This window comes from Pseudorasbora parva, chromosome 1 (assembly GCF_024679245.1).
Source record: "Pseudorasbora parva isolate DD20220531a chromosome 1, ASM2467924v1, whole genome shotgun sequence".
Lineage (NCBI taxonomy): Eukaryota > Metazoa > Chordata > Actinopteri > Cypriniformes > Gobionidae > Pseudorasbora > Pseudorasbora parva.
The window spans coordinates 47,270,152-47,292,919 of NC_090172.1; the positions used below are offsets into that span (position 1 = coordinate 47,270,152).

The window sequence follows — 22,768 nt, forward strand, 5'->3', positions numbered from 1 at the left end:
TCATCATATAAATGTGTCGTATTTCTCACCCTCCTATCCTTACTCTCTTGTTCTATAGGGACAGTATTGTGAGTTTTGTGTCCTGCTTCAATGCAGAACAGACAGAGAAATGTCTGGTCATCTCGACAGAACATCTCCAGTGGTTTATCATGTTTCCCGCTGACACTCTTCCATGTTCTTCACGGGGTCGATCAGTGTGTGCCATTTGAGCCTTGGTGCAGTTTTGTGATTTTCCAAGTGAGTCTCACAGAATGATGTTACACATTGCAAACATGACTTGACTGCCTTTAGTTTTTTAGTTTTGATTAGGCATCACACATAACATTAGGTTTGTTTGGGCTTTTTTGCATCTTCATATGGTCAACCACCTCTAAAGTTTTTGCTTCGGATTAGTCCATAAAACTGAGCACCTTTCAATACAGGCACAGAAGCTGTGTTTATTTTAGTAGTGAGTAACTTCTGTTATGGCTCTTGATTTGCCTCTCAAAATTTTTCAACAATTTCAACTGCATGCTCTACAGTATTAACTTTTTAAGGTGTATTTTATCCGATAAAATAATTCAAGATCCTAATGTTGCCCCCCCCCCCCCCCCAAAAAAAAGCAATTAATTTCAGTTTCAATTATTGCAATGAACATTTTATTATGTTGAATCAAATACAATATGTATTAAATAATCTTAATTTAACAATATACACCATTGGACTACTGCTTTCTCTGCATTATCCTAAAATTTCCTATGATTAATGTATTTAATAAAAATGAGTGTATCTACCAATAACAAAACCTTATTATGAACACCGATTTCTCATATGAAAAATATTCCTCTCACCTGTCTGTTAGTGTTGCCTCTATCTTTCAGGAGAAAATGCACAGCAGAAAATTTGCCCGTGTTATTTAAAACCAAAGATTGAAGAAAGTTCAGTAAAGATAAGGTTATTAAGATTATATAGTTTCAGCTTCACTTTGTTGTAAAGGTGTGTGCTAAATCTAAGTTTACATCAATCAATCAATCAACTTTATTTATATAGCGCTTTTACAATCACGATTGTGTCAAAGCAGCTTCACAGTGTCAAACAGGATAATATTGCGACAAAATTAGATTTGGCTGTACAGTCGTACTGGAGAAAACAGTGATGTTATCAGCTTATTTTAATTTATCATATAGCGACAATGTTGGCAGATCAGTATTATAGTTTATAGAATTAAATAAGACCTAATTCATAGATTTTATTTGTATAATAAGTTGAATAACTTTAATCATATTTTTAGTGTCCCCAACTGAGCAAGCCAAGCCAAAGGCGACAGTGGCAAGGAACCAAAACTCCATCAGGGCGTGATGGAGAAAAATAAACCTTGGGAGAAACCAGACTCAGTCGGGGTGCCAGTTCTCCTCTGGCCTATTAACACACCGTGTAAGATTATTACTCTGGCAACCTTACAGGTCGGAAATCATATTAGATCGGATTATTCAAAATTTTCAGGGTATCACGGAAGAGACAGATTTATTTAGGATGGGGCGTCAATTACACAAGAGTATGAATACATGAAAGATCGGAATTATTGCGCCGAAGACGGGTTTGAGCATGTCGTGCCAGTGAGGCAAATTCAGAGGAGACACCATTTGACACGGCTCAGCAGACACTCCAGGATGCGTTGGTCATGTCCAGGCAGGTCCACCATCCGATCCGGACAGGGCCCAGATCCGGGATAAACCTCGGGATAAACAGAGAGACTAACATTAGCGTAGATGCCACTCTTTTTATGATGTAACGAGTACATCAGGTGTTATGGGAAGTGTTCCCGGTTCCGGCTGACCTAGTTAATGCAGCCTAACAATCAGTCAATTGATCTGAATAATGAGAGTTAATAATGTTCTGTGTGTATGCCATAGTAAAGAGATGTGTTTTTAGTCTAGATTTAAACTGACAGAGTGTGTCTGCTTCCCGAACAATGCTAGGAAGACTATTCCACAATTTAGGAGCTAAATAGGAAAATGATCGACCGCCTGCAGTTGATTTAGATATTCTAGGTATTATCAACTGGCCAGAGTTTAGAGACCGCAATCGACGTGATGGGGTATAATGCGTTAAGAGCTCGCTTATGTACCGGGGAGCTAAACTATTTAGTGCTTTGTAAGTAATAAGCAAGATTTTAAAATGTATGCGATGTTTAATAGGGAGCCAGTGCAGTGTTGACAGAACTGGACTAATATGATCATACTTCCTGGTTCTAGTAAGAACTCTAGCTGCTGCATTTTGGACTAGCTGGAGTTTGTTTATTAAGCGAGCAGGGCAACCACCCAGTAGAGCATTACAATAATCTAGCCTTGAGCTCATGAACGCATGTACTAACTGTTCAGCATTTTGCATTGAAAGCATGTGCCGTAATTTAGATATATTTTTAAGATGATAGAATGCGGTTTTACAGATGCTAGAAACGTGGCTTTCAAATGAAAGATTGGTATCAAAGAGCACACCCAGGTTCCTCACTGACGACGAGGGCTTGACAGAGCAGTCATCAAGTGTTAGACAGTATTCTCGGTTACTACTTGTGGAGCTTTTCTGTCCAATAATTAAAAATTCAGTTTTATCTGAATTAAGTTGCAGAAAATTACTATTCATCCAATTTTTTATATCAGCTATGCATTCTGTTAATCTTGTGAATTGGTAGGTTTCGTCAGGGCGTGAGGAAATATAGAGCTGAGTATCGTCAGCATAACAATGAAAACTAACGCCATGCTTCTTAATGATATCTCCCAGTGGTAGCATATACAGGGTGAAAAGCAACGGTCCTAACACTGAGCCTTGCGGTACCCCATACTGAACTTGTGATCGGTGTGACATCTCTTCATTTACTGCTACAAACTGATAACGGTCAGATAAGTACGATTTAAACCATGCCAAAGCAGTTCCACTAACGCCAACATAATTTTCGATTCTATTCAGAAGAATATTGTGATCGATAGTATCAAATGCAGCGCTAAGATCGAGTAACACTAATAGAGAGATACAACCACGATCAGATGATAAGAGTAAATCATTTGTAACTCTAATTAGAGCAGTCTCAGTGCTATGATATGGTCTAAATCCTGACTGGAAATCCTCACATATACCATTTCTTTCTAAAAAAGAACATAATTGTGAAGACACGGCCTTTTCTAGTATTTTTGACAGAAAGGGTAGATTCGAGATTGGCCTGTAATTGACTAATTCATTAGGATCAAGTTGCGTTTTTTTAATAAGTGGTTTAATTATAGCCAACTTAAAAGTTTTCGGTACATATCCTAATGTCAAAGATGAATTAATGATATTAAGCAGAGGATCTATGACCTCTGGAAGTATCTCTTTTAATAGCCTAGTCGGTATAGGGTCAAGCATACATGTTGTTGATTTTGATGATTTTACAAGTTTAGCCAGTTCTTCTCCTCCTATAGCAGTGAATGAGTGTAATTTTTCCTCAGTGACCCTGCAGTGCTCTGTCTGAAGTGATACTGTAATAGACGGCTGCATGGTTATAATTTTATTCCTAATATTATCAATCTTACTAGTAAAGAAGTTCATAAAGTCATTACTGCTGTGTTGTTTACAAACATCAGAAGCTGAAGCTTTATTTTTTGATAATTTAGCCACTGTATCGAATAAATACTTAGGGTTGTGTTTGTTTTCTTCTAAAAGAGATGAGAAATAAGCAGATCTAGCAGTTTTTATGGCCTTTCTGTATGCAATCATGCTCTCTTTCCACAAATTGCGAAAAACCTCTAGTTTTGTTTTCTTCCAGCTGCGCTCCATTTTCCTGGCTGCTGTTTTAAGGGCCCGAGTGTGCTCGTTGTACCACGGCGTTGGATTATTTGCTTTAATCTTCTTTAAGCGCCGGGGAGCAACTATGTCTAAAGTGCTAGTAAGGAGAGAGTCAATAGTTTCGGTTGCAGCATCAAGTTCATCTTGGCTATCTGTAATGCTGAGGAAATGGAACTGATGAGGAAGATTATGTACAAAGCAATCTTTAGTCGCAGCGGTTATCGTCCTGCCATATTTGAAGCGAGGGGATGGCTTTGCAGCCTTAGGTAAATTAAGTATACATGATATTAGGTAATGATCTGAGATGTCATCGCTCTGCTGCAGAATTTTAACAGTATCAACATTTATTCCATGTGACATTATTAGATCTAAAGTATGATTAAGGCGATGAGTGGGTCCCGATACGTGTTGTCTAACTCCAATAGAGTTTAGAATGTCTCTAAATGCATATCCCAATGCGTCTTTTTCATTGTCTACGTGGATATTAAAATCCCCAACAATTAGTACTTTATCTACAGCTAATACTAACTCCGATACAAAACCAGCAAATTCTTTGATAAAGTCTGTATTGTGCCCTGGTGGCCTGTAGACAGTAGCCAACACAAATGTCAGACGGGATTTATCATTTACACTACACAGTGTTACATAAAGCACCAAAACTTCAAAGGAATTATATTTGAAACTAGACTTCTGAGTAATACTGAAAATATTATTATAAATTACAGCCACACCTCCCCCTTTACCTTTCAGACGTGGCTCATGTTTGTAACAATAATCTCGGGGGGTGCACTCATTTAAAGTAATGTAATCGTCAGGTTTTAGCCAGGTTTCTGTCAAACACAGCACATCTAAGTTATGATCTATAATCATATCATTGACAACAAGCGTTTTTGGCGAAAGGGATCGAATATTCAGCAACCCAAGCTTTATCAATTGTTCATCCGTATTATATCTGTTGTTTATTTGTTGGACATCAATTAAATTTTTACTGTTGAATGGTTTTGATGGTTTTTTGTATTTACTAATTCGGGGAACAGACACAGTCTCTATGTGATAATATCTAGGTGAAAGAGTCTCTATGTGCTGGGATTTAGCTGACTTTGGTGACGTGAGACAGCTAGCAGACGGTTGGTTTAGCCAGTTTGTCTGCTTCCTGACCTGGGCCCCAGTGAGTCAAGGTTTAGCTCTAAGACTATGTGCCAAATTACTAGAGAGAAGAGCAGCACCAGCCCAGGAGGGATGAATGCCGTCCATCTTCAACAGGTCAGGTCTGCCCCAAAAACTTTTCCAATTGTCTATGAACCCTATGTTATTTTGCAGACACCACTTAGACAACCAGCCATTGAGTGATGATAATCTGCTAACTATTTCATCACTCCTTTTCGCGGGGAGAGGACCAGAGAAATATACGGCTCTTGACATCGTACTTGCGAGTTTACACACCTCTTTAATGTTAATTTTGGTGATCTCCGACTGGCGAAGTCGAACATCATTAGTGCCAACGTGAATAATAATCTTAGAGAATTTACGATTAGCTTTAGCCAGCACTTTTAAATTTGCTTTGATGTCAGGCGCTCTGGCTCCCGGTAAACATGTGACTATGGTGGCTGGTGTCTCTATTTTCACATTCCGTGTAATAGAATCGCCAATAACTAGGGCACTTTCAACAGGATCCTCAGTGGGTGCGTCACTGAGTGGGGAGAACCTGTTTGATGTTCTAATCGGAACGGAAGAGTGGTTTTTTGATCCGCGACTATGCTTTCTCATCGTCACCCAGCCCTGCTGCGCGGGCTCAGCCGGAACCAAACAATGAGTGTTCACTAAGCTAGTCGCATCCAAAGCAGTATCTAAAGCTGTTACATTCTCACTACTCTCACATAAAGCTTGGATGCGTGTCTCTAAATCTGAAATCTTCTCCGTCAGCCTGATTAATTCCTTACATTTATCACATGTGAAGCCCTGTTCGCCAACGGAGATAGATATGCTAAACATGTAGCATGCAGTGCAAGTGACAATGACAGGAGAAGAAGACATGGCTTACCGTATTTGTTGATGAATCCAAAACTTACCACAGTTGTCTGATGGAGTCTTTTTAATAATCCAACTCACCACAGTTGTCTATAGAACTCAGAAAACAGGAGACCTGGATGCTGGGATGGAAAGCTACCAGGCTAGCGAAAAGCTAACGTGTGGTAGTGATTTAGATTAAAAGCTAGTAATGTCAAATTTAAATTGATAGGCTATATTAAACACTATATGGTGATGAGTAAGTTATATTTAGCAGTGTAAATTACAAAGAAAATATATCAAATAGAGATTCAAACACAGCTATACAGAGCTACAAACACTGTGGTGGCAGCAGCAGCAGGCAGACAGACAGGAGCAATCGATGCTCCTCGATTGGCTCGATCATACTATCATCCCAAATGTCAGCAGGCCTATGCTTTTATCTATTCCTTTGTTGTGCTTTTTGCTGGAGGTGCATTCTGGTAGTAACAATACAATATGTGCAGAGCAGTGTCTTATTTTTTTTTGGTAGGCCTTTGTGGTATGTAGTACGGTGCAAGAAAACACTGGAAAAGAGGGGAAACGGACTCATTCATTCGTGTTGCCAGATCTTGCTAGACAAAACAGCTAAATAAATCCAAATGCTTTGTTTGATCATGCCAAAATGTTAGATCGGATGGATCTCCATGTCGGAAATATTAGATATCAGAAGCTATATTAGATTCAACCCCCGACGCCGAATCCCTGCCAGAAAATATCTGTCTTCTATCAGCCTGAGAGTTTGACTGAGAAAGCCAGGGAAGAGCAGCATCAGGAGACAAGGTGATGATGATAAAATAGCAGAGTTTGAGTAATAGCATGCAAATGGCTCAATGCTCAGATTTCATCTGGATGTTTCAATGCTCAAATGTTATTATACCGAGAGTAAAATAATGGAAAATTACTGCTTCACAACATGGTCATGTGACATTAAAAACCTTGAAATGGAGACATTCTCTTATTTGTGGAGACAAACATCTATTTAAACCACACGATCAAGATTTAAAGTAATATAAAAACAAATGAATAATAATAAAATGATAAATTATGCAAATCAAAGAAGAAAAGTATGAATAAATGAAGGACAACTAGTCTACATAAAAGACGCAAATTAAATTAAATCATATAAAAATAAATAACAAGTAACATATAAAAAGTAAATAAAACAACACAGATATATGATTGCTCTCTTAAAATACCTTGACCTTGACCTTAACTCCATGAACATCATCGTTTTATAAGCCACAAACAAACAGGGCCAAAATGGTTATAATAAGAGGACGTGGAAACATTTTAAAGTCACCATGAAATAAAAATGGACAATTCTTTTTTCTTTTATGGCGTATTGCAGTATTTATTATAAATCATTACTTTTTTAAAATTCATGTGTCTATGTATTATTTAATCAAATGATTTCCCCTCCCTCTTGCATCATCATCTCTTCTCTGATGATGTGTTCACTGGGGCGAGGGCGGGACAGCCTGTCACTCACATGACATGACAATAATAGCATAACAACAACAATAAAACAATCGAATCAATTCCCAGTGAAAAAAATCTAGTCCTGCCCTACATTTCAACTTGTTCGAGAAGCCGTTTCACATGGATATATCACAAAAGAGAAGAAAATACTATCACAACTTCAGCCTTCCAATACAAAACACAATGCCTTTGTTTATGATGGTTTAGTTAAAATTGCAGATTATAAATCATTGGTCACTGCAATATTATTTGGGTCAAAAAGACCAGATATTGCACACTTGAGATGCCAGAACATTGTTATGGTTACAATTTTGAGATGTACATGTAGCATGATATAGGGGATTTACTCTTTAAAACTGTATTTAATTTCAGTTGTCACTCCTGAAACGTTACAATGTGTAGCTACATAGCTATATACTAAATAATTAAGAAAAATGAAAAAAAAAAAAACTAAATTACTACACTAATGTAGCATTGTCTTACCAATAATGTATTTGTTTCCTGTGGCTCTACAGAAGACAAGCAGTTTGGAGAATGGATGGATGGCTTTGTGTTTGTAAGAAATGTTTATCTACTCAAATTCAATTGTTTAAATCTGAATCACATTCTTAACTGTGTCAGGAAAATGAAAAGATTTGGGTGGATGTTTTTGGTTATTGGCATGCATGACCAAAATTGTAAGTATATTACCTTACTAAAAAAATATAGATTTATATTATGAACAATAATTGATTGGCCTAATGGTATTCCTGTCATGTTAAAATGTATTTATAAAGAGATCTCCATTGCTTTTTATAGAAAAGGTTTAATTGAGACAGACAGCAGCAGAAGTGAACTTCCCAAAACTTGTGACTCAGTTGCTTTAACAGGTGCTGACCAAAAGCATCCTGTGCCTTTAAGAGGAGCTGCAGTCTGTGATTGAAAGGACAGTGTGTGTGTGTGTGTATGAGTCAGACTCGGGGCATTAGAGCCAGTGTGTGTGAGTGTGTGCAAGCTGCCAGGAAGCGGAGCAGCAACCACACCAGCTACAGTCCCATCAGACCGCTGTCCTGTGCAGTTTGTTGTTGCAGATCTTTTCTGTTTTTCTTTCTACCTATTTCTCTCTACTCTTTTCCTCCTCTCATCTCTTTTCATTTTCTAGTCTTGGAGTGAAAATCAGAGTTATTATTTTGGACTTATTTAGGATCCTGACACACCTCCAGGGGTCCATCTCTGTGTGGGACCACAGTGTGCCATACTGTGACTCACAAGTGTGTTACCACCGGATCCCGCTGTAACCACTGTCCACCCATGCTGCGTGTGTTTATCCTGTGCGCCCAAAATGTGCTGACGCATGACGATGACATTAGCGATGCCTACTGCACCGTCACTTATGAAGGTAAGAGCCCGAACAGGGTAAATGAGTTCGAGGTTTTATACAAAATGCTGTATGTTTGCGTAGAATACCACTTTCTTTTCTGCACAATCACGGTCATTCTCTCTCTTCCACCGCCTTGTTGCCAGTCTTCCTACTTTCCACATTCCATCAAGCAAGCTATTATTGGAAAAGCAGTGGCAATCTCTCTCGTGTATATTTATGGGTGTCCTGTTGCACTTGGAATATGTGTGTTTGAATGAGTGCTGCAGAGCTGCTCTGTTTTTCTAAGAGATGCCATGTCATCACAGTTTGGTTCAATGTGGGGCTCCTCTTTGCTTAATGTTCAAAGCTTTTAGGGGCCCATAATTCATAAGATGGCTCAGAGAGGCTTCCCTTGTGTCACCCAGGTGTTCTGTTGAATAGCTTCTTTTTTTTCCTTGTTCTTTTTTTGTAAATATCTTGAAATTATACTATTTCACGCAACCTTCTTTTTTGAAAATCTTACCAAACTTTTACCAAATGTTAGCAACCTTTCTATTCCTGGCTCATCAGTCTGTGTAAATATTTGATCTTAATCAAGTATTTCAGTACATTGACCTGAAGTTTGCTGAATGTTTATCTCCGTCACAGACACGAGTCGGAGTTCACTCATGCTCGGGGGTTTATAGCCTCTGTGTTTCTTAGAGAATGCAGTTTGTTTGCTCAATAGAGGGCTTGTCGTTGTAGTCATGAGGCAATCGTAGCCCAGCAGACACAATCAGAGATAGCTATGCTAAAGTGCTACAGTAAATCACGATATTAGATCAATACGATATAGCATTACATTCCATTACATCCATTCAGTGGTGTGTTTTAGAATAACTTAAGCCATTATGAGAGAATAGTCAAGTGTTCAGTTTTACTGCAATGATTCATGCTATTTTGTTACTGCATCTTTTATTGCTGAGGTTTTGGAAGATATATCGATCTATTCGAATACAGAAATCTAAATACTAGTAACCCATGTTTTCACTAAATCTCCTGTACACCATTCATATATCTTGTGTCTTAACACTGCCAAGTTAAGGCTAGTCTGTGCCTGCTCAAAATGCAGCGTAAAGATGCGATGTCAGGCTAAAAATGATGCCTTCTCTGACCCATCTCAACATCTATAATGAAAGTATACAGTTTTTGCTGTGTAAATCCATTTATGCCAACTCATTAAACAGCAGGTAAGATGTGAATGCCACCTCAGAAGCCCTTTTGTGGCACCTTTGCATTATAAATTTAGCATAACATCTCAATCCATTTCAGCATTTGTTTATGGATGGATGATGTAAGCTCAATGTAAAAGTGTGTAGGCTAGCATGACTAAAGTGTATTCCAGTTTGTGCTATTGATTGGACAAATAGAGAGTCTCTTCCTAAACGTACTCTTTGCTCTGTCAGGCTAATTAGGAGGCTTGATATTTTGTGCAAAAGTGTTTTTTCTTCTTCAGCTAAATCAACTTATTTGTCTCTGCATATTAAGGATAGTTGAATGTATTTTAACGAAACAAGCTTTAAGATTCAGAGAGATGCATATTCAGGTTTCAGTAACTGACTGAGTCATGCAGTAGGTGGTGCTCCTCGCCTGGAAACGTCAGCTAACTATCGAGCCTACACTGAGCCCATAGAAACTCTTGAAGGAGACTCACATAATATATTAACTCTTTATAATAAACTAATGTGCGCAAGTCCCTAAATTAATGGATTTTAGTATTTATGTAGGCTATTACAGGCACCATTAAATCCCCAAATACCTTTCCCGAATTGTTATAAAATGCTGTTCATATGCACGTATATTATAAACTGTAAGAGATTTTATATTCTTTAAGGTTTTAATAAGTAAAGGTAATATAGTAAGAGAGAAAAACGTAGATGAGTAGAGAGAAGTACAAGCAGCAGGAAATGTTTAAATTTCCTCTTGAGTTATGGGCAGGGTCACTGGAGAGGAAAGTGTGGTCCAGGGTAAGCTTGGCTCCATAAGTTCCTACATGACAGTCTCTGTGTACGCATGTAAGAAGCGCTTGCAAGGGAAGGTCGTGAGACTCGTTTATAAATTCAGACGCCTTATCAAGGAAGCAGGCAGAAATTGATTTTCTCAGGATAGTGGTGGTGATACATTCCATTCTGGACATCACGCTTATCCTCAGCTTTTGGACCTGAAGATCACGAGGCGTTTATCTTGCAGAGGTCTTTGCTCCTGTTCTGCGGTCTGATGGTAGTTTGGCCTGTTTTTTTGTTGGAGAGTTTGGACATCAAGGCAGCATGTTGAGGTGTTTGCTACAGAGGGCAACCAACCTGAGAAATGTAGAAAAGGGGGAGAGGCATAGTGACCCACTTGCTAGCATCACATTCAGAGGTAAGGGTTGACAGCAAAAATGTGATTGGCAGGCTTTTTGAGGGCATGACAAAGTAAGATCTTCAGATTTCAGTCTTTGAGACTCTTGGGTAGATTGATGCTAATTGTGGTTGCTTAAGTTAAATTATCAGGAACCTAAATTTCAAACCGGAATAGGAACATGAGAGCAGAACTTTGGCAGTGTTCACCTTTATTAACAAATGAATGATTAAATCATGTTTAGTTATAGTTAGAATGACCTTTTTGACGGGTCACTGTGACATTGATTGTTGACAGCAGATTTCAAGTGACGAGTGTTTTGATAACTTTACTCTAGATGGATCAATAGATCATTACAGTCAATAGCAGTGATGTCATTATATCACTGGAAAATGCTAGCTAGATAATCTTGTGGATTTCTGGATTGATCTGAGCTCTGTTAATAACTGAATAAGCTCTTACTTTGAATGAATGAATGTGAAGGATACTAGTTTTAGACTACCTCGCAAACTGAGTGGCAGTTCCTCTCATTGTTACATGCTTCCTGTTCCAGCACAGGGATGTACAGGAACATGCGTTAGTGACTGTGTGGGATTGATGAGCTTTAAGTGTTTTTGTATTTTGAGTTGCCATGGGAACAAAATCCTTTCTTCAATTTCTTTCGTGTATCATGATCCCATTTGATTCTCAGTTATTACAAAACAACAAAATCAAATGATTATAATTAAATTCCTGAAGTTCATTTAGTTATTTTTTTGATATGCTTTTACAGGATGCTCAGAGAAACAATGCAGTTCCTGCCTGTGTTATTTAGCAGATCATTGGTGATCATTATCTTGGCAAACCGTTTTCGTCAATATAAAGGAAAACAGCAATTTTCTGAATTTTATTTGGATATATCTGTATTGTGTGACAGATATATAATGTTACAAATAAAGCTGTATAATTGCAGCGTTTATTTGGTTATATATCTGGCTATATATTCATTCATTCGGTTCAGTATTATTTTAGCATTATTTATTATTATATTGTTCATTAATGTTTTTATTTTAGTGTCCTTTTAATTTTAGTCTATAGTTTCAGTAATTTTACCACTTGCATGTAATTTAAAAAAATTCTATTTAACCTTATATTTATTTCATTTTACTTTATTTCAATTAACAAAAAACAAAATACTTTTGTTCTAGTTAACAAGTTTTAGTTAACATTAAAGTTCACTCAAAAATGAAAATTCTGTCATTAATTAGCCACCCCATATATCTTTCCAAAACTGTAAGAATTCCGTTCATCTTCGGAAAACAAATAAAGATATTTTTAATGAAATCTGATGTGTTTCTGTACTTGCACGGACAGCCTATGCACATATGCATTAAAATTTTGTAAATAAAGGGGGATTTCTTTTTTTCCCCCGCAAACAAAGCACTTGTGACGCTTCATAAAATTGAGGATGTGATACTTTAATTCATGTGGATTACTTTAATGCATTTTCTACCAGGCTTGTGCACAATTCAGAATTGAATTGAGAATGACTCCTAAATTCCAATTCAATTCTTGCATTTGAATTGAATTTGAATTGATGTCAAAAACAGGATGTAGAATTTCAATTCGAATTTGAATTAAAGGAAGCAGAATTGAAATTCAAGAAAAATTCATAGAAATTCATATAGATGTCTATCTTGCCATAGCAGCTTCATCTGCACGCATTGAGAGAATCTTTACGGTCAGAACGGTGCAGACTCAGTGATAAAACATTTGAGGAGTGATTGAGAATTAGATACAGCAGTGTTGCTCAGTGAGTTTTGCAGTGAGTTTTCCTCTGGGGGTTAGTCAATTCAATTCAAATTCCAATTCATGAATTGAATGGCCAATTCTGAAAATCTGAATTTAGCACAAGCCTGTTCTTTACTATTTTTCTGGGGCTTGAAATTGGTTGTTGCGCAGGCTGTCAATGTAGGGGAAAAAAACTCAGATTTCATCAAAAAGATATTAATTTGTGTTCTGAAGATGAACCAAATGTCCTACAGGTTTGGAAAGATAAGAGGATGAGTACTTAACATTACATATTTTTATTTTTTTAAATAAAAATTTAGTTGGAAAGTTTTTTTAAACCCCCCTTTCCATGCACGTTATGTCATACTTTGTCTTATAACAGTTGTGAACTTCCTCTCCGTATCATTAATGAGGGTCATCTCTTTTTCCAACTCTTTGTTACGTGATGTAAAGATTTCCCCTCATTCTGTCAGAAACAGATACTGAGTCACTCTATCCACTCTATAAACAATGACTCCAAACAATTGAAGGAAAATTAGATTTTCTGGCCTTTATTCTGAGTTGAACAATTAGCTCACTACTTTAGGGCTTGTAGTTGTGACATATTTCAGAGTCACATTTTTTTATTTGGTTTTTCCATTTACTTTGTTCTAATAATACTGTAAATATGTGTCTTTTAGATTTTACTTTCAGACTATTTTCATGCTAATATACTAACTAGTCTGATTGCATTTTAATCAGAACAATCTTGTGCTTTCTTAATGTGTGTGTGTCTGATTGCATTCTAATCAGAACAATCTTGTGCTTTTTTAATTATGTGTGTGTGTACAGTGTGTCTTCCGGTGTATGTGAATGTTAGGGATAGGGGATGGAAGACATAACGTAGCTGCAGTAAGTGTTTTTTTCCTCAGGCATGGTATCAAATACCATCTCCATTTATAGACATCACAGACGTAAATTAACCTCCTGGTCCAACTGCCAGAGTCCTTAGTTTGAGCTCTGAGTAAGCAACAATATATGCAGACTGCGCAAGAGAGAAAGAAACCGAATGAGACTTTGTACAGAGAAACATAGATTGTTGGCATTGCTGACAACCAACTTTGTACGACTAACAAAATGGCAAATCTGAAATGGTATGAGTATCTTTTGCATCTAGACATCTAGATTATGTTTAATACAAACTAGTATTGTAACAAACACTATTGTAACTATTTTATTTAAATAAAAATAAAAATAAAAGTTTAAAGTTTTCTATTTATAGTTTCAATAAATTAATATATTTAAATGCTATTCATGAGTAAATAATACAGTAAAACATTAGCATGTAGCCTTTATATATTTAATTTAAAATATTTAAATAAGTAAACATTGCATTAAAAAATTAAATAAAACGGTAGCAATAAAATGAAAAAAACAACAATAGATAACAGAAAAGTGGCAGGTCTTGTTGAATAGACTGCAAGACACAATACACAGATCTGTTCTGATTTTTTTTAGCAGTCTCTGACTAACTTAAAGGCACACTTGAAAAAAAAAAAAAAATTAACACAATTTATAAATCATTCTTTCAAACCACGTTTTGTCCTACCCTGTTTCACTATGGTAAGCCTATAAGTGAGGACATTTTAGACCTAACAGGTTGGTTTTCACGGGAAATTGCGTACATCCATAAACAGAGAAAATTTACTCTGATTACTTCAACGCTTGTATGGTCTGGGAGTGGCATAGTTGTCACAACGAGTGAGAAAGGTTGACGCGTTAATGGAGCGTGGTGATTCTAGAACAGAATCAGCCATTTAAAAAAAAAAACCTGAATAGAAAGTCTGCGGGAAAAAAGAGAGCGAAATATAGCAATGTTGAAATGTTGAAGAATCAACATTAGCTTGGCTTCTTGAAGATGACGGGAACTGAGGGATTTGAAATGTTTTAAAAGTGATCTGGAGATGCCGTTTTTATTACGGCACAAGGTATTTTATTGAACAGATCAATTTCCATATCTAGCTCTAACAGAGTTCATTGTAAAGCATTTCTGTGAACGGTCATTACTATTATGGTTTGTTGTTGCGCTGTGCTGGAATTAATTTTTAAGGAAGTACTGTGTCTATTAACCAGCAGCCATATCACCCTGTAGCCCAAGACTGGTTTCCCACTGTAGCTAAGCAGGGCTGAGCCTGGTCAGTACCTGGATGGGAGACCAACTGGGAAAACCAGGTTGCTGCTGGTAGAGGTGTTAGTGAGGCCAGCAGGGGGGGCTCACCCTGTGGTCTGTGTGGGTCCTAACGCCCCAGTATAGCGATGGGGACACTATACTGACAAAGAGCACCGTCTTTCGGATGAGACGTTAAACTGATGTCGTGACTTTCTGTGGTCGTTAAAAATCCCAGGATGGCCTTCGGAAAACGAGTAGGGGTGTAACCCCGGCATCCTGGCTAAATTTGCCCATTGGCCTCTGTCCTTCATGGCCTCCTAATCATCCCCCTCTCCTGATTGGCTTCATCACTCGGTCTCCTCTCCACCAATCAGCTGGTGTGTGGTGAGTGTTCTAGCGCAATATGGTGCCGTCGCATCATCCAGGTGGATGCTCCACATTGGTGGTGGTTGAGGAGATTCCCCACTTCAATGTAAAGCGCTTTGTGTACCTTGAAAAAGCACTATATAAATCGAACACATTATTAATGGGTATAGTTACAGTAACAACTTCAGCTAGTCAGCTTGAGATCCTTTTCCTGTAAACTGGTTATATCTCCTAGTAGTGAATGTTTTTGTAGGATAACCATATTAATCCGCACAGTCATGCAGAGGCGAAGCACAACCCAAATAATGTTCTTCCACAAAATTCATGGAGTTTAGCTTTTTTAACTACTACAAGGTAAACCATTAAACACCTATGATTGGCCATTGAATTTGCACACTCAACAAAGATTTCTGTGATTGGCTACAATGCAACACATTGTAAATGGAAACCTTTTTCACGCTATCAAAAGAACGCTCATTCTATGGCTGGTGGAATTGGCATATACAATTATGGTCTCACTTTCGAAAAATATATTTTAAATAGTTACAATTGTATTTCACAAGTCATAATTATAATTTGACTAGTCAGAATGATAATTGGAGATCTACAATTATTATTGATCTAGTAAGATATTCAATTGTAGATATCTCTAAATACGTTTTGACTATTCTAAAAATGATTTATCTACAGATTTATTTAGAGAAATCTGTAATGACTCATGAATAATGAGTAAAGAACAATGGAATTATACACCAAAATGTGAAATAAGCACGTGACTGACAGATATAGTGCTTCATAATCAAGATATAATCAAATTTAAGTTAAAGGCTTAATTTAAAAAAAGATTTCAAGTTAATAAAAGTTTAACTGATATTAACAATGTACTGATGACATTGATTAGTACTATATGGAGTGTGCCTTCTGTGGATTGACTCGTTACTAAAAGTACTGCAGTTTTTAATTTGACTTGGTACCGAAGTATATGTATTTAGACTGCATCTCAGTCTTGTTGTTTTTTACTCATACTTATTAAAGGCATGGTTTCCTGGCAATTTCTCAGATTCTATCCACCCATCGACTAGAATCTGATGTGTGCACACCAAATAAAGCCCAAGACTTTGAGGGTCAGATGGTTACAGACATTTCAGCCAGTTTCCATAACATTCAGTTCGAGGATGTCATACCATGCCAGCATTTGCCTTTTTCCTCAATCTTTTGTTGTCCTCTTCTTGCTCCAGGTCTATTTCAGGATTGCGAAGAGGAGCTTGTTTTTGCTTTATTCACACCTCTTGACATCTACAATCAAAACAGGAAGATAAACAGAGCTCTTTCCTAAAACACTTAATAGCGTGACAGACTTGTGGTGATTTGTATGGATACAATGGATAAGCCATACTATTGGTAGCCTACTTGTTTGTGCATGCGACTACTGTATGTAGCAAGAAGGATCAAAACACCTTGACAATGTGTACCTGCTCATTAGATCAACTATAAATTGTCCTTCACCCATTCAGGCTCAATGTCAAGCCTAATCTGTGTCCCTGTGGAAATCTTTCATCTGTATTTGTCAGGTGGAAGTTAGTACCCATTGTCCATCTTCCTCTCACAGAAACATTTTCATCATAGATTTATTGGAGGCTTGCCACTGCTGAAAATTACGTCAGATACATTGTCCTCATATGGCCCTATCTGAAAAGATGTTTCCCTGATCACATAGTTTTTCAAATCATTCTTTTATTTTGAAACTCAGCGGTAGTGTGTATCTCATGAAAAACTCACACATGACAATTACACCAATTGTACTCTTCCTTTTTTCATCTTCTTGTAGGGACAAAAAAGAAGACCAAAGTCATCAAGAATAATGTCAATCCTGTCTGGAATGAGGTTGGTTAATTACTTCTTTCATCTAACTAATATTAATTAACCAATAATATTTGTTGTTACCATAATAAGCATTATAAATGCTTTCCAAATCATTATTTTGTCCCTTTTCATCATTCCCTTTTCTTTCTTCCAGGGCTTTGAGTGGGACTTAAAGGGAGTTCCTTTAGATTCTGGAGCAGAGCTTCATGTTGTTGTCAAAGACCATGAGAAAATGGGCAGGAATAGGTAAGCTCTCTCTCTCTCTCTCTCTCTCTCTCTCTCTCTCTCTCTCTCTCTCTCTCTCTCTCTCGCTCTCGCTCTCGCTCTCGCTCTCGCTCTCTCTCTTGCTCTCGCTCTCAACTTCTCTGCCGACATTAAACAATTGCTTAACAATTCATTTGGGAAAGCTGTAGAATTTATGGAATGCGCCATTGTTTAAATGACTAGTGGCATCAGTGCGGAATGTGGTAAACAGCCACACAATTTTCCCATTTCCTCATCATGACCAGCAGTGGTTGGTTCCTAACTGGCCTTTTGCTTTATCGAATCCCCACGAAATTAGGCTAATATAGTACATATCAAATCACAGCTTGTACATTTATAAAGGCAGTAAATGTCACCCTAATAAGTGTCTTAAGTCTATTGTTTATTACATTACTACAGTCTCCCACTCTGACATTTTACATTTTGCAATATAACTTATTCTCACCAAGGGTGCATTTATTTGTTCAAAAATACAGCAAATACAGTAATGTTGTGTTAAATAACTGTTTTCTATTTTTAAGATGTAGTTTCATCCTGTGACTGCAAAGGAAAATTGGTCTTTTTTTTATTTTATTATTCTTATTTTGTGCTCAAGAAATATTTCCTATTATTATCATGTTGTGTTGCTTAATATTTTTTTGAAACCGCGTTACATTTTCTTCAGGATTCTTCGATGAATAGAAAATCAGTAAATGGTTAGTGAATACTATATTAGCATTTTGGGTGAAATATTGTTACTTTAATGATGGAATAAAGTAATAGGAGAAGGGTGGAAGGAGAGGAAGGAAAAGCCAATTGGATGGAGGGGGATGCCCACAGGAAGTGAGTCAGGGCAGTTTGTCATGCCTTCTCTTTCCTTTCAAACCTTATCTGAGCCTCAGAAAGCAACTGAAGAAATGCAATTTTTAGAAAAGCTGGCCAGACAGTGAAAAATCTGTCATTCAGGGTCAGATGACTAGTCGTATGTCAAAATTGTTTTGGCTTTAGTGTGTATTTTTATTTCTTGGCATCAGATTGTGAATCCTCATCTTTAAATAGCATGTCAGGTTTTAAAATACCCCTTTGTATATCTTCACAGGTTTCTGGGGGAGTGTCGAGTAGCTCTTCGAGATGTGCTCAACTCTCCAAACCTAGCTGCTACTTTCACTGTGTCCCTGGTAGACACCAAAAGGAACAGCACGGGGGTGCGTTTCTCTGTTGCACTTCACATTTCATTTGATATTGTCTATCACTTTTACATTTATGTTGAATGATGGAACTACATGCAGCCTGGACCTTCATTGTGGGTAGCAACATCTCACCTTCATGTCTACCACAGTCTATACTTCATTTGAATCTCACATTCATGCCACCCTGTCCCACATGTAATTTAAGAAAGACATTTTGGAGAAATACTACAAGGCTATGTCTTACACAACAGAGTGCCACTTCCTGGAATTGTGTGGTTATTTATGCGTGTAGGTTGACGTTGGGTGATAGAGAACGAAAAGAAGGAGAGGGAAAGGTGGAGTTGGTTTTCTTAGCTCCTTTGCATCCGTGTGCTCTTGAAATAGCTGAATCCGGAAATAATTTCAGGAAAGTACATTATAAGGTATCACCCTGACGCCGGTCTAATCTCAAAAACAACTTCATCATGTGTAGTAGCTTTTCTTTCCCACCCCTCCCAAAACAGCTCCATCTTCATTTAGGACTTTGATAATTTCATAATAAATCAAGTAATTTTAGCAATGATATCCAAAACGCGGTAACACTTTAGAGAACCATTCCATCATTAGTGAATAACTACACTGGAGCAAATGAATAATGCATTTTTATCCCTCTAGTAACTACTATTAACTAAAAAGAACTCTAATTAACAAATTTGTAAGTAATAGTGCTTACTTAACTTAAAAGTGGTAGTTCACCATTAGTTAATCAATAACTAAAAAAAAATTCACACCTCACAGAGGACTACTAAGAACTACTACATACAGATTCATAATTAAAGGGTTAGTTCACCCAAAAATGAAATTTATGTCATTAATGATGTTCCACACCCGTAAGACCTCATCTTCAGAACACAGTTTAAGATATTTTATATTTAGTCAGAGAGCGTATCTAAGTGTATGCACACTATACTGTCCATGTCTAGAAAGGGAATAAAAACATCATCAAAGTAGTCCATATGTGACATCAGTTGGTAAATTAGAACCTCTTGAAGCATCGAAAATATATTTTGGTCTAAAAATAACAAAAACTGCAACTTTATTCAGCATTGCCTTCTCTTCCGCGTTTGTTTTCAAACCTCAAATAAAGATTCAAACGGTCATGAATCGGTGTATCAAACTGCCAAACTGCTAAAATCACGTGACATTGTCGATCCGAATCATAATGATTCATATATGAATCAATATGATTCATAACCGTTTGAATAAAGTCGTAGTTTTTGTTATTTTTGGACCAAAATGTATTTTCGATGATTCAAGAGATTCTAATGAACTAACTGATGTCACATACGGACTACTTTGATGATGTTTTTATTGTGTGCACACACTTGGATACACTGTCAGACTAAATATAAAATATCTTAAACTGTGTTCCGAAGGTGAACGGAGGTCTTACGGGTGTGGAATGATATTAGGGTGAGTTATTAATGATATAAATTTCATTTTTGGGTGAACTAACCCTTTAACATGAATAATGCATAATATATAATTAATTCTAAAGTGGAGGTCATAGTAAGCCACTATTAATGACTCAAGTATTGCCAAATTCTTTAGAAGTAAAAACTAATTATTTGGATCTGTATTCTAAAGTAAAAAATAAATTTAAAAAATAACACTTATTACTCAAGTCATTGTAAGCTTTTGAGGTCTTTTGTATGTTTTTGGAGAGCTTGCGATGTGTGTGAAGAGTGGGAGGCTCGTATAGGGACTGGCCTGGCGGGAGCGCTTCCACTACAATCCTCAGATCACCGCGCTTATTAACGGAAGTGGCTCTCTGTGGTGCAGAAAATCCAGAACAGGGAATAATAGAGGGGACATCTTTTTCTAGGTACTCGAGTCTCGATCTCAACATCACAGTGGTCTTTTTCTCACACTAATAGCATGAACCATCAGCAAAAGCTGCAAAAATCATCAGTGAATTGCTCTTTTAGGGAAACGTGATTTAACCAAGTACAACATGCTCCTGGATCACCATCGTCGTATATCCTGGAACAACATTCCAGCCATATTTGAGGGAAAATTTTACAGCTGATGTCAAGTTTAGGCTTAAAACCGGGTCTTAGGTGTAAGTTATGGGAAGGGTTAGGTTTAGGGGTAGAGATAAGATTAAGGCTAAACGTTCTGACAGGAATGTTGTTCCAGGATCAACAAAATATGTTGATCCAGGAACATGTCTTGCTTAGTAAAATCACGATGACCTGAAGCACCCAGGGGAAGAATCACTTATCTGTGCACTTCATGGGATGAAAACACTGCTGCATGTGCGTTTTCTCCAACAAAAGAACGTCTCCGGTCTTTAGTGAAGGCAAATGGCAGAGCGTGTCGAAACAAACGCTCAGATTTGAAGCAAACAGCAGAATAAGTGAGTTACTGGCTAGCTATGTCTGGGAGAGAGGCTTGTTGTAAATCTCACTCACCAATCTTCATTGGCCTGTTTTCCTACTACTCAAAGGTGATTTGGCACCCAAGTGAGACCCCATACGTCAGTATCGACGTAACGTTGAACGTGACCGACTGAAAGGGTTTATTTATTTAATTTTTAAAGGGTTTATTATTTCATTTATTTGAAATAATAATCTAATCTGAAATAATACTTTCTTTGTCTCTCTTGATAAATTTAAGACATCCTTGTTAAATAAAATAAATCTTACAGAGCCCAAACTTGAATGGTAGTGTATATTAGTATTACATCTATCATCTATTAGTATATTTAGGTTATTGTATATTGGAGATGTAGTGTGTGTGTTTGTTTCCTGTAGGTGTGTAAATAATAAATATAATTCGTTCTGGACCAATACACCCCACATCTATCAAGTTGAATAATTATTAAGCTTCTAGATTACAAATAAATATATTATGAAAAACTGATGATAGACACCATATGCAGAGAAAATATCAGAATTCCAACTGTAAGTTTTATTACAGGAAATATGTTTGTTGCAGATTTGTTGTTGTGTCATTGCGGATTTTGTGCTCATTTCTTCAGTCTTTCTGAGAAGTGTCAAGACATCTTCAATCTGTGTTCCCTCTGCCAGGCCACAGTAACCCTGCAGGTTTCCTACATCCCTCCTCCAGGAATGGTGCCCATCTTCCAGCCTCCTCCACAGCCAGAGGCCCAGCACACCCCAGTGGAGCTGGACACCGTTACAGGTCAGTCTTCTTACCTAATATACAGGGCCCATTCATAGAGTTCCCTGTTATAGGATGCAAGTGTTCCATTGCCTATTTGTAAACCTGAGGGCTGCATCAGTATAACATCACATCTGTGCGATGTGATTCATATGACTTGTGCATGCGATTGTGTAGTTTTCTCATTGGACACTATGGGTGAGGAGGACACCGAGAGCATGCTGATGATGGAGGTGGTGGAGGAGCCTGAACCTATTCCAGGGCCCCAGGGGCAGGACATTGGGGCTCCTACAGCACCACCCAAAAAGGCTCCACCGAATTATAACCACGGCCTTAAGAAAAAGAAACGTCAAGGAAACAAATCCCCTCTGCCCGACAAACCTCAGGACCTCCAGGTGTGTATACAAGTATGAATCTTTGAGTGGGTGTGCATCTCTGTGTGCATCTATGAATCCAAAATTTGCTTTGTCATGTCTGGCAATTATCTATAGATGTCTAAAAAAATGGTACCTTATTTAATTTTCAAAAACGTTTTGTCTATAAATTTAAAAAAGCTGATTAATAGTATTTTCTTATTTCTCAGTGCGGAATAGATGCCCTAATTAAATATATGTGTATCACATAACAATCACTGTCCACTCTAGCAATTGTCATTTTCTCGCTATGCTTATACTTGGAAGATAGGGCCACCTTGTGGTAATGTAAAGTCTTGTGCAATATGTCAAACATTTATTTGGGCTATGAACTTGTTTATTTGCTCTAGGCAAGACAATCTATTCATCTAAATGTTGGATTGTAGAAAAGTTTAATTTAGAATTTTGAAAATTTTAACTAGACAATAAAAAAGTTGCAATATTAAAGTGTATTTAAGATAGTGGTTCTCAACTGAAAGATGCTCAATAAAAATAATAAAATCCAAATAACAAAACTATTTTTTGTGAAATGATTTTGCCTTTGGTATATCAATCAATCAATCAA

General features: G+C 37.2%; 1 protein-coding gene and 1 pseudogene across 9 annotated transcripts in view; both read left to right on the forward strand.

The window, feature by feature from the left end:
* Positions 1-22,768, forward strand: part of dysf (dysferlin, limb girdle muscular dystrophy 2B (autosomal recessive)) — a 102,363-nt gene continuing 79,595 nt past the window's right edge. For 5 of the 9 annotated variants that reach the window (XM_067443146.1, XM_067443171.1, XM_067443181.1 and 2 more), the window contains exons 1-6: positions 10,711-11,065; positions 17,158-17,213; positions 17,347-17,438; positions 18,535-18,640; positions 21,697-21,811; positions 21,968-22,185. In XM_067443146.1, coding sequence (XP_067299247.1) covers positions 10,972-11,065; positions 17,158-17,213; positions 17,347-17,438; positions 18,535-18,640; positions 21,697-21,811; positions 21,968-22,185 — 681 coding nt within the window. In that variant the 5' untranslated portion in view covers positions 10,711-10,971. Of the gene's footprint in view, positions 238-7,841; positions 7,883-8,308; positions 8,705-10,710; positions 11,066-17,157; positions 17,214-17,346; positions 17,439-18,534; positions 18,641-21,696; positions 21,812-21,967; positions 22,186-22,768 lie in introns of those variants that run through there. The other 4 variants (XM_067443190.1, XM_067443204.1, XM_067443214.1 and 1 more) reach the window with 2 other exon arrangements.
* Positions 14,922-15,038, forward strand: LOC137089093 (5S ribosomal RNA; annotated as a pseudogene).